The sequence below is a fragment of the Hevea brasiliensis genome, chromosome 7 (genome assembly GCF_030052815.1).
Source record: "Hevea brasiliensis isolate MT/VB/25A 57/8 chromosome 7, ASM3005281v1, whole genome shotgun sequence".
Classification (NCBI taxonomy): domain Eukaryota; kingdom Viridiplantae; phylum Streptophyta; class Magnoliopsida; order Malpighiales; family Euphorbiaceae; genus Hevea; species Hevea brasiliensis.
The window spans coordinates 1,175,286-1,187,848 of record NC_079499.1 but is presented as its reverse complement, the minus strand read 5'-3'; the positions used below and the strand labels follow the sequence as shown (position 1 = coordinate 1,187,848).

At 32.6% G+C, this 12,563-nt stretch overlaps 1 protein-coding gene across 2 annotated transcripts; it reads left to right on the top strand.

Annotated features, from left to right (window-relative positions):
* Positions 1–881: 881 nt before the first annotated feature.
* On the top strand, positions 882–5,568 carry LOC110638135 (glucose-6-phosphate 1-dehydrogenase 2, chloroplastic). 2 transcript variants are annotated; one of them, XM_021788580.2, is made up of 10 exons: positions 882–1,323; positions 1,680–1,909; positions 2,035–2,129; positions 2,313–2,427; positions 3,376–3,581; positions 3,664–3,813; positions 3,897–4,017; positions 4,107–4,336; positions 4,409–4,609; positions 5,074–5,568. In XM_021788580.2, the coding sequence occupies exons 1-10, from the start codon at positions 1,122–1,124 to the stop codon at positions 5,321–5,323; spliced, it is 1,800 nt and encodes a 599-aa protein (XP_021644272.2). In that variant the 5' UTR covers positions 882–1,121; the 3' UTR covers positions 5,324–5,568. The 2 variants fall into 2 exon arrangements, with proteins under 2 accessions (XP_021644272.2, XP_021644271.2); XM_021788579.2 differs by having other exon boundaries at positions 883–1,323; positions 1,674–1,909.
* Positions 5,569–12,563: the final 6,995 nt, after the last annotated feature.

Here is a 12,563-nt window from a genome sequence, read left to right as displayed (position 1 = left end):
TTTTAAAATCACATTAATTATCACACATTGTAGAATGAGAATTTAAAATCACTTGAAAAAAAATATTTAATTTTAATGTATCTATTCTAATTTGTGACTAATTATTATCATAAAAGAATATATTTTAAGGATAAATTTTTTAAGTGGATAATTTTATTTCATTACTTATTGTCTAAACTAATCAAATAACTTCACATTATAAAAATATAAAAAATTAAAAATTAAATTATATATTTATTTATAATTATATTATTATAAAATAATTTTATTTCCTTCATACATTATATGTTTAAGATCCTGTTTGATTAGAGTAAGTTCGCTCATAAATTTAAACTTTTATATATTATTTATTTTATTAAAATAAGAGATTGTTTAGCTTAACTTATAAAATTCAACTCATATGCTTGTAAATTAATTTAAACTCATAAGATAAATAGCTACGTGTTTAATTAAATTATTTATAAGTAATTGATAAATAGTTAATGTGTTTAGTAAAAAATTATTTATGAGCATATTTATTATTAAAATGATTAAAAAAATATTAAATAAGATTTATGATAAAAATTTTAAAATTAAATAAGAATAATTTAATAAAATATTTAATTAAATTAATTTGTATATATCAAAATAAAAGATTGATTTTCATTTATTTTTGTAATTTATAAATTTAATTTATAGGTTAATAAATTATTATAAATAAATAAATAATTTTATTTTTAAAATTTGTAAATTAGTTAGAGGACAAACACTTTATCTTAATTTTATTAAAAGTAAAGAGTTTGAACCAAATAATGCCTAATGATTTCTTTGTTTTAAACCATCTTAATTACCATCATCAACCTAACTGAAAAGGAATCAAATGCTTATTCCATTTGTCTTCTTTACAAGACTACACCTTTATTTGTTTATTTTTTCTACATCTTCTCTCCCAAAGATTGAACAGGAAAAAAGTGTAGTTGTTGACAGCCTTTCGGGGATCTCAAGGGCCTGACCCCTCGATCTTTCCGAAGCTGTTTTAGCATCTTAGCCATTGCCTTCCTTAGAAGCTAATTCTCCTCCTCCTTCATCTCCAATAAATTTCGTTTCACACAAGGAGAAGGATAAGAGATACAGTCACAGAAATGGCGGCTCTTTCTTCAATACATTGTCGTTCTTATTCATATTCGCCCTTTTTATTTTCTTCTTCTTCTTCGTCGATTAACGGGCAGCAATTTCAACGAATAAACTTTTCTTCTTCTGGGATTTCTAAGAGGTTTTTGCCAGCTAAGTTGTTCTCACAATCTCGAAAGAATTCATACCACGGTGTCGTTCTCATGCAAGATGGTTAGTTCTGTTCTCCTTTTCATTATTCACCATTTCTCTTCAATTCTTAAGCTGATTGTGGGTTTGGTTTATTTGCTCTTTCTTTCTTTCTTTTTTTTTTAATCCATGTGATTGGTTTTTGGATCGATTGTCAGCTTGATTTTAAGAATTGAAAAGAGGTCGGTGAATCTGTTTATACTAATATGGTTACGTATCTGTGCGGCTGAATGAAACTTGAACACCGTAGGAATCAGAAAGTTATCAACTTTAACCTTACTGCAGTAGACTTTTGAGATATTTACTAGATGGTGCATTTGCCTTGAAAGTCCTATCTTGTTTTTGCTCTTGTTTAAATGCCAATTTGAATGTAGGTGCAGTGGCTATGCCAGTAAACCCAGTAGAAAATGAAGCGTCTTTCAAGAAAGTGAAAGATGGGTTGTTGTCTTCAATAACATCTGCTGAGGAATTAAAAGAAACAGCTGGTTTTGATGTGAATAAAGACGAGTCAACTGTCATTATCACTGTGGTCGGAGCCTCAGGGGACCTCGCCAAGAAAAAGATATTCCCTGCACTTTTTGCACTTTACTATGAGGATTGTCTTCCCAAGGTTTGATTGTGATTCTGTTCTTTTGTTCATGACTTGAAAGTTTGTTTCAATAATTTGGTTAATTTTTAAACTGATATGTTTGTGTTCAAATCTGTATGCTAAGTTGTGGAATCATTTGGTTGTAGCACTTCACTGTGTTTGGCTATGCTCGGAGTAAGATGACTGATGCTGAACTTAGAAACATGGTTAGCAAGACTTTGACTTGCAGAATTGATAAGAGGTAATTCTGGCTTCCTTTTGTGTGTGTGTGTGTGTGTGTGTGTGTGTGTGTGTGTGTGTTCTGTTTCAAAGCTTACATGTTGCAATGTATTGAAATGGAAGGGAGCTCACAGCGATTATTAGTTTTGAAATGTTTTAAAGTTGTTGTTGAGCATGATATCTATTGCTGCTTCTGTATTTCCAGGGAGAACTGTGGTGAAAAGATGGACCAGTTTCTTAAGAGATGTTTCTACGATTCTGGTCAGTACGATTCTGAGGAAAATTTTACACAACTAGACAAGAAGCTGAAAGAACATGAGGTAGTTTAGGGGTGTGAGCCAGGAATTTTGGCATAACAAAATATTTTTTTCTTTTTAAAGTGGTAGTTGATTAAGTTCTGATGCTTATTGTGTTGGGTTAACGATAACTCAACTCAACTAAGCCTTTATCCAAAAAAATTTGGGTCGGCTATATGGATTCTCTTTCTCCACTCTAAACGACGATTTTGGGTTAAATATTTCGAAATGTGTAATGTTGTTGGGTTGGGTTAACGTTGCCAAAAAAAAAAAAAAAAAAAAAAAAAAAAAAAAAAAATATATATATATATATATATATATATATATATTGGTTCTAATTGTGATTTACTGTGGAAGTGAGTTAGCTTGATTTACTCTTTTGCTAATTAAGTGCATTGGAAATTATGCCTTTTAGCATGCAAAATTCCCAGATTAATGGTGCAAAGGGAGGGCTGCTGTGGAACTGGATAGTAGAAAAGATACAAGTATTTATTTGTATGCAATACCTAGACCTGGTGTATCATACCATTCTCTATTCATGCATATGGGTGACACAACACGACACCATGTATCACAGTTTTGGCAACTTGTATTGGAGTCATCATTTCCATACTGATTGCAAAGAAATGCAATGTAATTATGAGTGATGACGGTTTGTGATACATAGTTTATTTGGTTGTACAATGAAAGTTGACTAATTCGTATATTAAATCATAAGAGATATGGAAGTACAAAGTTTGTATTGCAAATTGGTGACTGTATGTTTATATTGCAGGAGTTCAGCTGTAATTTTTTTTTATCTCTGTTCATGATTGTATTATTCTTATAATTGTTTGTTATTATTTTGGGTTGCAATAAGTATTTCTTTGTTGGCTAGGATGTTGTAGCATGTTGGATCTTTTTGCTTAGGATTAAGATAGGCTAGAGGGGTGCTTCAATGACTTGACAATGACAATGAATTTGGATATGCAGGGTGGGAGACTTTCCAATCGACTCTTTTATCTATCAATTCCTCCAAATATTTTTATTGATGCAGTAAGATGTGCAAGCATGTCAGCTTCATCTGCTAATGGCTGGACAAGGGTCATTGTTGAGAAACCCTTTGGTCGAGATTCAGAATCCTCGGCTGCTTTGACAAAAGCACTCAAGCAATACTTAGAAGAAGATCAAATATTTAGGTGGAGTTCTTTGAACTTCAATTGGCTTTTATTATTCTGGAAATATAAATCATATTCTGATCTGATGGATATCTGTTTTCAGGATAGACCATTATCTGGGAAAAGAGCTGGTGGAAAACCTATCTGTTCTCCGCTTCTCCAATCTCATTTTTGAGCCCTTGTGGTCAAGGCAATATATAAGGAATGTACAGTTGATATTCTCTGAAGATTTTGGCACCGAAGGACGTGGAGGGTATGCTTTCTCAAACTGTGCATATAGATTACAGTATGTTTTGGGAGCTTATGATTAATATTATTCTCTTGGTTTAAAACTAGGTACTTTGACCATTATGGGATAATAAGAGATATAATGCAGAACCATCTGCTTCAAATACTTGCCCTTTTTGCCATGGAAACCCCTGTCAGTTTGGATGCAGAAGATATCAGAAATGAAAAGGTTTTGTTAATAACCTGAAAATCCAACTCTTTTAATATGTCATTCTTTGGAATTCTTAACTAAATATCATATTACTTGCTGAGTTGCAGGTCAAAGTTTTACGATCAATGAGGCCTATACGACTTGAAGATGTGGTCATTGGCCAGTACAAGAGTCACATCAAAGGAGGAATTACTTACCCAGCCTACACCGATGACAAGACAGTGCCGAAAGACAGCTTAACTCCAACATTTGCAGCAGCTGCCCTTTTCATTGACAATGCAAGATGGGATGGAGTGCCTTTCCTTATGAAAGCTGGCAAAGCACTACATAGTAAGAGGTGTGTAGCATTAGATACTAGGTGGTTTTGGTCATTAACACTTGACACATGCAATTTTCCTGTTTTTCTCAGGGCTGAGATTCGTGTTCAGTTCAGGCATGTGCCTGGTAACTTGTACAATCGGAACTTTGGAACAGATCTTGATCGAGCAACAAATGAGCTTGTAATCCGAGTGCAACCAGATGAAGCTATCTATTTGAAGATTAATAATAAGGTCCCTGGTTTGGGAATGAGATTGGACTGTAGCAATCTAAATCTTCACTATGCTGCAAGGTATTGGAATTGCATGAATCGAAGAAAAAAAACTGTCATGCATGTGAAAAATATTTGTTTTCTCATCAGCAGCCTCTTGAAACTCCCAGCTGTGCCAAACTCCACTAGTATTTTATCATATTATACAGTTTAAATTGGTGAAATCTTATGTGTGGTTGATCGTTTCTGTTTTTATAGATTGAAGCATCATAATTTTTGCATCCATTAAAGAATCAGTTTCTGTCAACAATTTCAAGCTTGGTTGAAACTTGAAACTGAATGAGTGGCATGACAATCATAAAGACATTATCCGGACAAATTTAATTAGGTGTTATTTACAATTTATATGTTAACTAATTCCTTAAAAGCTCTGTATTTCAGCATTTTTTTTTTTAATTTTCTTCCATCCAAATTCTGAATACATTATACTGCTCCACTAAATGGTATTTGTATATTATTCTGAGCTTGGCTGGTATGTCTTGTAGATATTCCAAGGAGATTCCAGATGCATATGAGAGGCTCTTGCTAGATGCCATTGAAGGGGAAAGAAGGTTATTTATCAGAAGTGATGAACTGGATGCCGCATGGTCGCTGTTTACTCCTGTTCTGAAGGAGCTTGAAGAGAAAAAAATTATTCCCGAGTACTATCCATATGGTAGTCGGGGCCCTGTTGGGGCTCACTATCTTGCGGCAAGATACAATGTCAAATGGGGGGACCTTGGCGCGGAACAGTAATTCTGGGAATGTCGTTTTACGTTGCAAAAGTGGTAGGATAGGGAGAGCAAAGAGATTCATATTTCGTTTATGTTTTTTTAGGATGGTTAGATAGCAAACTCCCATCTACGAACTCCATGGGAGGTCAGCAGCTGCAAGCTGTGATGTAAACTAGAGAAATGTATCAAGGAACATTAGAGATTATCCTTTCCACTTTTTAAGTTGGTAAATTACAAGAGATGCGCTCAAATTTTGGTTTGGCTACAGCAATTCTCTCCTTTAAAAATATATGGTTCACAATCCTGAAATTCATAGCACCAAGAGTTTTCAAAATTATATCAATGGTATCAGAATCATCTTCAGATTTGTTAGAACTCGAGTTTGAGTTCCGAGAGAAACCAAATGAATCAAGAAAGTTTCCAAAGTCATACTCATATATTAGATTTAAAGTAATTACACCTTGTTTTCAAGTAAACTATTAAACCGCAACTAGTGTAATATGTTTACAGATCAAATAGACATGGATTAAGAAAAGCAAGATCTGAAGTGGATGGTTTTTGTAAAATTATTATACTTTCCATAAAAAGCTGATTTCCTTCAATTTTCTTTCCATATAAAAATGTGAAATACCAGTAATGTTTCATCATTCATCCATATATAAGAAACTGTAGGCTAGATTTGATAAACAATCAAGCTTCTTCTTTAATTTGTTTTTGATCGAAGGCACAGCAAGAGCAACCATGGCCATGCAAAGATTTCTGGTCTTTGTTATAGTGGGAATGATTTTTTTTTTTTTTTTTTTAAATGGCTCTCACTTGGGTATAAACATGCAATTTCATAGCTGCAAAGATGATTATAGCAAAGGACAATAAAAGAATGATTTTCATGGCAATCAACCCAAGCCTACCTACGCAGTACTTGTGTCATACCCTACTCCTCCGTAAAGTATAACATGATCCCATAGTACGCCTAATGAATTACTGTACCTCGCCTATCGAAAGCCCATTAAATATACTATAAGGGATTTTAAAACAATTTTTGTTCAGTCATTTTTTTCTAACTGGTGGGTAAACTTTTCACAAATATTAAAAACTTTTAATTGGCACTAAATCACAAATAAAATTTTTGGATATTTAAAACTACTGCAATTTTTACAAAAATTTCGATAGAGTACTGGCTGTATTTTGAGAAAACAGTTCTTCAAAACCTGCAAAGAAACACAATTTCAATATTTTTGCTCAACCAAAACTCCATTTCAAATCATTTCTCAACACAATTCAATCTAAAAAATGTATAAATTATTTGCATCAACTATCTCAATTCATTTTCAACCCAAACTCAACTCATCAAAAATAAAACCATACATAAATTCAAACTCAAAAAGAAATTAAATAGTACATTCATTAAAGTACTAAAATTAATATTACAAATAATTTTCATTTCAATTACACACTATAATAACATTATAAAAGTTTTTGTATAGCTGCTTAAATAATTTACATACATATAATTACATGCATACATCAAAATCTATGTATAAGGATATACCTATGATACACCTGGAGCTAGACCCAATGTGTCTTCAAGGAAGATTACTCAACGGCTCTATACTCTTTTCACCTGTGACAGCATGCAAAACTATCACTGAGTGATGAACTCAGTGGTGCACAATTATAATTTAAAATATAATACAATATATATTGACAAAATTATAACAATTAATTTGGAAGTCTCGAAATTCAACAAAATTTCAAAGGTCAAAATCTTCGTTGCTAATACTATAAATTATTTGTAAAAGTAACCTTGATCAAGAAATTCAATTTATGAATCACAACTAAACATTTAAAGTAATTCCAACAATTTATGGAAATAAATATTAATTTCAATAAAATCAAATATACATCAATCCTAATTGAAATCACAATTCTTTACTATTCAAAAATCGTTCTTTATCTCACTAACTCTATAAGACTAATCCGAAAGGGCTATCTTCGGGGTGATTCTAACTTCCTATGATTGGGGAGGTCGAATCATCGTGCATAGTACACAACATAATAATGAAACTTCCGAAAGAGTCAATGAAAAACTTAGATCCAACCTCTAATAAGAGGAGAATCTAAGCCTGTGCACATACCATTGTATTCAAAACAAAACAAAGCTACCTCCATTGTCTCCTCAACAGATGAGGGAGACGGGTAATAACCTAGTCAAACATTTATAGTGAGATATAAAATAATATAATGAATTTCTTTGTCCTTTTTGGGAGCATAAATCACAACACAATTCAATTCAAAGTTAATTCCAATATCCAATAATTTTTATGCTCATCACAATTCAAAACATAAATTTGTATTTTTCCATGTAAATCCCATTTCATTAACAAATTTCCAAAACTGAATTCATTCAATTCATATCTAAAATAAAATCATAACTTGATCATTTCCCCACAACTAAACTCAATTATACTATAACACATTTCAATAATCATTGAAATAAATTTAATAATTGGTAAACATAATAAATAAAGAATATAAAATCATTTACTCTAATTAGATATGCAAAACATTAGCAATTTAAAATTAGTTGTGTACAAACCTCTTTATTGACTAGTTTACTCCAAATTTCGGTTTTTCCTTGAAGATCCCTTTTCAGTCTCTTTTTCAATCGAAATACATAGTTTACAGTGTTTCAGTATCATATTTCATAATAAATCTATTAATTTATTTCATACCTACTTAGTTGCAGTATTAAATTTGCTTAAATTGGTATCCTTTGAATTTTGTATTTTGAGGTTACTATTCATTACACTATTCAAGTCAAAATATTGACTTTTCCATACTTAGTAGGTTTATTAATTCTAATTGCACTCATATACTACATTTTGAGTCATGTTTTTGTTGGCATTGATTGCCAAATTCAATTCAAAGTCTATTAGGGTTAAATATCAAAATTTCAGTTTTGGGTTACTTGTTTGTACTGTTCCATTGGTCTGTCTACAGTGGGAATTTGGCCAACTTTCCTTTATAAAAGTTGTTCCTTAATGTCTTATCTTTAATTCCTTTTTGGAATCACTCCATTTGAAGTTTTATAGCCTAAGTTATGGCCATTTACCTAAGGCTGGCCAGATTGGTATCTACCTAGAATTCTGGGCAGGTTTTTGATTCTGGTAGTTTTGGATAACCAATTTTGGGTGGCAAAATGACTTGGTTATGGGCAGAATTTGGGTTAGTGTTCTTCATAAAAGTTGTAATGCTATATCATACCTTTCCAATGCCACAAAAATCAGGTCATTTGGATATGTCTAGCTCAAGTTATGGCTAAATGAACAAACACTGTTCATTTAGTCATTTCTGTACAGTGGCAGTGTGCCAATTCTGGGTTTGACCTAACTGGTCACTATCTGGGCATGATTTCTACATGAAAAATGTGTCATTATGTGTCTATTTTCATCTCCAACTGGCTTTGCACTAATTGGAGTGGCATAATTACAGTTTTGATCCCTGAAAGGGACCTAGTTCAGGCTGTCCAGAATTAGACCCCTACCTATCCGAATTTGGTTTTACTTCTCACCATTCAAACACATCCTAATTTGTCTCAATTGACCATTTTGAGTCTCATTTAGGTCAAAGTGCATCAATTTACTAAATTCTCAAATTTCCTCCCAAAATCCTAAGGGTTAAGAACCCTAATTCTCTACTTAGCACAATTCATGAATTAAAGTATACCATACATCTTTACACACTTAATTGAGTTCACATACTCAATTAATTCCAAATTTTTTTTCATCAAATCCAATCTTTCCCTAGGCTAGCCGAATTCTCTATGGTCCATTTGCTCATCATTTTGTTTCAATTATCAACAATTTTTAACTTAGTTAAATTATCTAATCATAAATATAAGGAAAGAAATGAAAGAATCACTAACCTTATATGAAGTTTCCCAAAGCTTTAATTCCCTTCAATTTCCTTCTATTTCTTACTCTCAATCTTATTTTCAAGACTCAAAATCAAGATTTAACTTGAAAAACTAGGAAATTTATGGTGTAATTTATGGTTTTGAAAGCTTAAATATAAGCTTTAATGGTGGAAAAATAAAAAGAGAGGGAGAGGGAGAGGATGGCCACGGCAACGAAGAAGAAAGAAGGGAAATTCTTTTTTTCTTTTAATTTTTTAACTCCTTTCTGCCATAATTATCCCACAAATTAAATTATTTAATATTAGACTTTATTCATCATGCTTATGCAACTTTGATGATGTCAAAAATTCTAGTTTTTTCTTTTTTTCTTTTTCCTTTATTTTTCCTTGTTTCTTTAATTTAATTATCTATTTCAAAATTTTCATTTCTCAAATTTTATTGGACAGTTAGGCCATGAGTCACCTTTAGGGGTGAATTAACCAATTTGCCCCTCGCCGGTCTAATCCGATTTGCTAATAATACCGTATTTCTTCCGAAACTCTGACATAATTATTTGATCTGGTTCTCAACCTTTTTCTGTGATTTTTACATTTCCCCTAGCTTCGTAATTTTTTCTAGGACTGCGGTGTCACGATGTCCCGCACATATTTAGGGTTACAGTTGACTTCACAGTCACTTTCAGGTGTGGTCACCCATCGCCATGACCCCCGGCTCATTTAACCATTATGCTTGGATTTCTTCATTTCCATTTTCCCTTCTTATACTTGTTGTTTATTTTTATCTATGACTTTTCTAAATGTCACAGATATAGCTCTAAACGTTTTCACTGTCCGGGCAAACATCAGACGCCGAAACAATAGACTGTACTGAAATGTCCAATGTGAGGGCGTTACAATTCTCTCCTCTTTAAAAAAAATTTGGTCCTCGAAATTGTGCCCACTATCCATTCTTAAATAGTTATACATATTGTTTTCTCATGTTTTCCTCATATTCCTATATAGCTTCATAGTCTAAATAATAGTCCATAGCACTTTAACCAATACTATTTACTCATCGATTGCTCACCTCGTGTGCCAAGTTTCTTATAAGCTTCTGTCATCAGTTAGAGTCAAATTCATTTTAATTTTAGAGGTAAGCAAATCTGTGTACTAATGGATCCACTTTTTCTAGGACCTCGTATGATCCTATGGGTGAGAACTTAATTTTACTCTTTTCTTATCAAATCTCTTGATCATTTGATGCAACCTTTAGTTTAGTTTGGAATATTTTAGTCTTTTTTTGTTGTTGTTTTAGCAATTATTTTCCTTTGTAGTCTTTTTTTTTTTAATGACCTTGTTGGTCATATATGAACTGCTTATCTCTTTATTGGCCATAGGTCCATAACCATTATCTTATCATCTCCATTTATGACCCAGGCCTATGTGCTATTTTGCACTATCTTGTTTGCTTTTGTTTAACTTATTTCTTTCTTGATAGAATAGTTTGGGATATCGTTACACGTCTTAAGTAGGTTGTTTGCACTGGTGGCAATCCTCAACTAGTGTCTTTCTCACTGTTATAACTTAATTGGATATTATCCCCATACTACCTACTATAACTTGAATTGGGGATAGCAGAGGTTGACCTTTATCCTACAATTTTGAACTCCATGGTAGGTGTAACGCCCTCATATTGGACACTCCTGTACAGTCTACTGTTTTGGTGCCTGATGTCTGACCGGACAATCAAGACGTCTGGAGCTATATTTGTGACATCCAGAAAAGTCATAGATAAAAATAAATAACAATTGTAAGAAGGAAAAATATAAATAAAGAAAACAAGCATAAAAAGTTAAATGAGTCGAGGGTCACAGCGATGGATGACCTTCCCGGGAAGTGACTGCGAGGTCAGTCCTAACCTTAATTTTAAAAGGGAAATTGTGACGCTGCGGTCCTAAGGACTATCGCGAACCTAGTGGAAAACAGAAAATCATGGAAAAGAGCTGATAAGTAGGTCAAATAATTAGGTCAAAGTTCCAGAAGAAATATCGAATTACTTGCAAACCGGATCAAATCGGCAAGGGGCAAATTGGTCAATTCACCCCTGGAGGTGACTCACGACCTAATTATCCAATAAAATCGGAGAAATGAAAATTTTAGAATATAGAATTAAATTAAAGAACTATTGAAAAATAAAGGAAAAGGAAAAAAAAAGAAAATGAATTATGACCTCATCTTAATGACCTCACCCATGATATCAAAAATAAAATTTAATTATTCTATTTTTTTACTAAGTCAAAAAGCAAGATAAATACATAAAATTAAAAAAAAAATGGTCATCTTCATTTTCTAGTCCGTCCCTCTCCTCATCCTCTCTTCTCTCTTTAGTTTTCCTCCATAGCCATATTTTTGAAGCTTTTAAAGCTTGAATTTAACCCATAAATCTCCTAAATTTCATAGTTAAAAACCTATAATCAAGCTTTGGCAAGAGGAGTAGAAGAGAAAAATTCAAAAAGGAAGTGGGAATTGGAAGAGTGAAAGAGCTACTAAGAGGTTAGTGGTTAATTTTCAAATTTATGCTTTAATTCATGATTAAGTAGTTAAATTACACTAGAAATTGATAAACAAATGAAACAAATCATGCTCATGCCCATCCACATGAATTTTGGCCAATGTAAGGAAGTTAGGGTTTGATTGATTTTGATGCAATTAAAGGTGTAATTAAACTTGATTTAGGGTGTAGATGATGCTTATACACTTTAATTGCATCAATTGAATTAAGTAGAAAAATTAAGGTTCTTGACCCTTAGGGTTTAGGGGGGAAAATTGAGAAATTGATAAATTGATGTACTTTGACCTAAATGAGACTCAAAATGGACAATTGAGAAAAATTAGGATGTGTTTGAATGGTTAGAAGTAAAACCAAATTCGGATAGGTAGGGGTCCAATCTTGGACAGCTTGACCTAGGTCCATTTTAGGGACCAAAACTGTAATTCTGCCACTCTAATTGGTGTGAGGCCAATTGGAAATGAGAATAGACACGTAATGACACATTTTTCATGTAGAAACCATGCCCAGAAAGTGACTCTAAGTTAGTGAACAATTAGGTCAAATCCAGGTAATGTGCACTGCCACTATACAAAAATAACTAAATGAACAGTGTTTGTTCATTTGGCCATAACTAGGTATGGGCAGGTCTAAATGACCTGAATTTTGTGGCATTGGAAAGATTAGACATATTACTACAACTTTTATGAAGAACACTAACTCAAATTCTGCCCATAATCAAGTCATTTTACCACCCAAAGTTGGTTGCCCAAAACTGCCAGAATAAAAAACCTGTCCAGAATTCTAGGTAGATACAAAT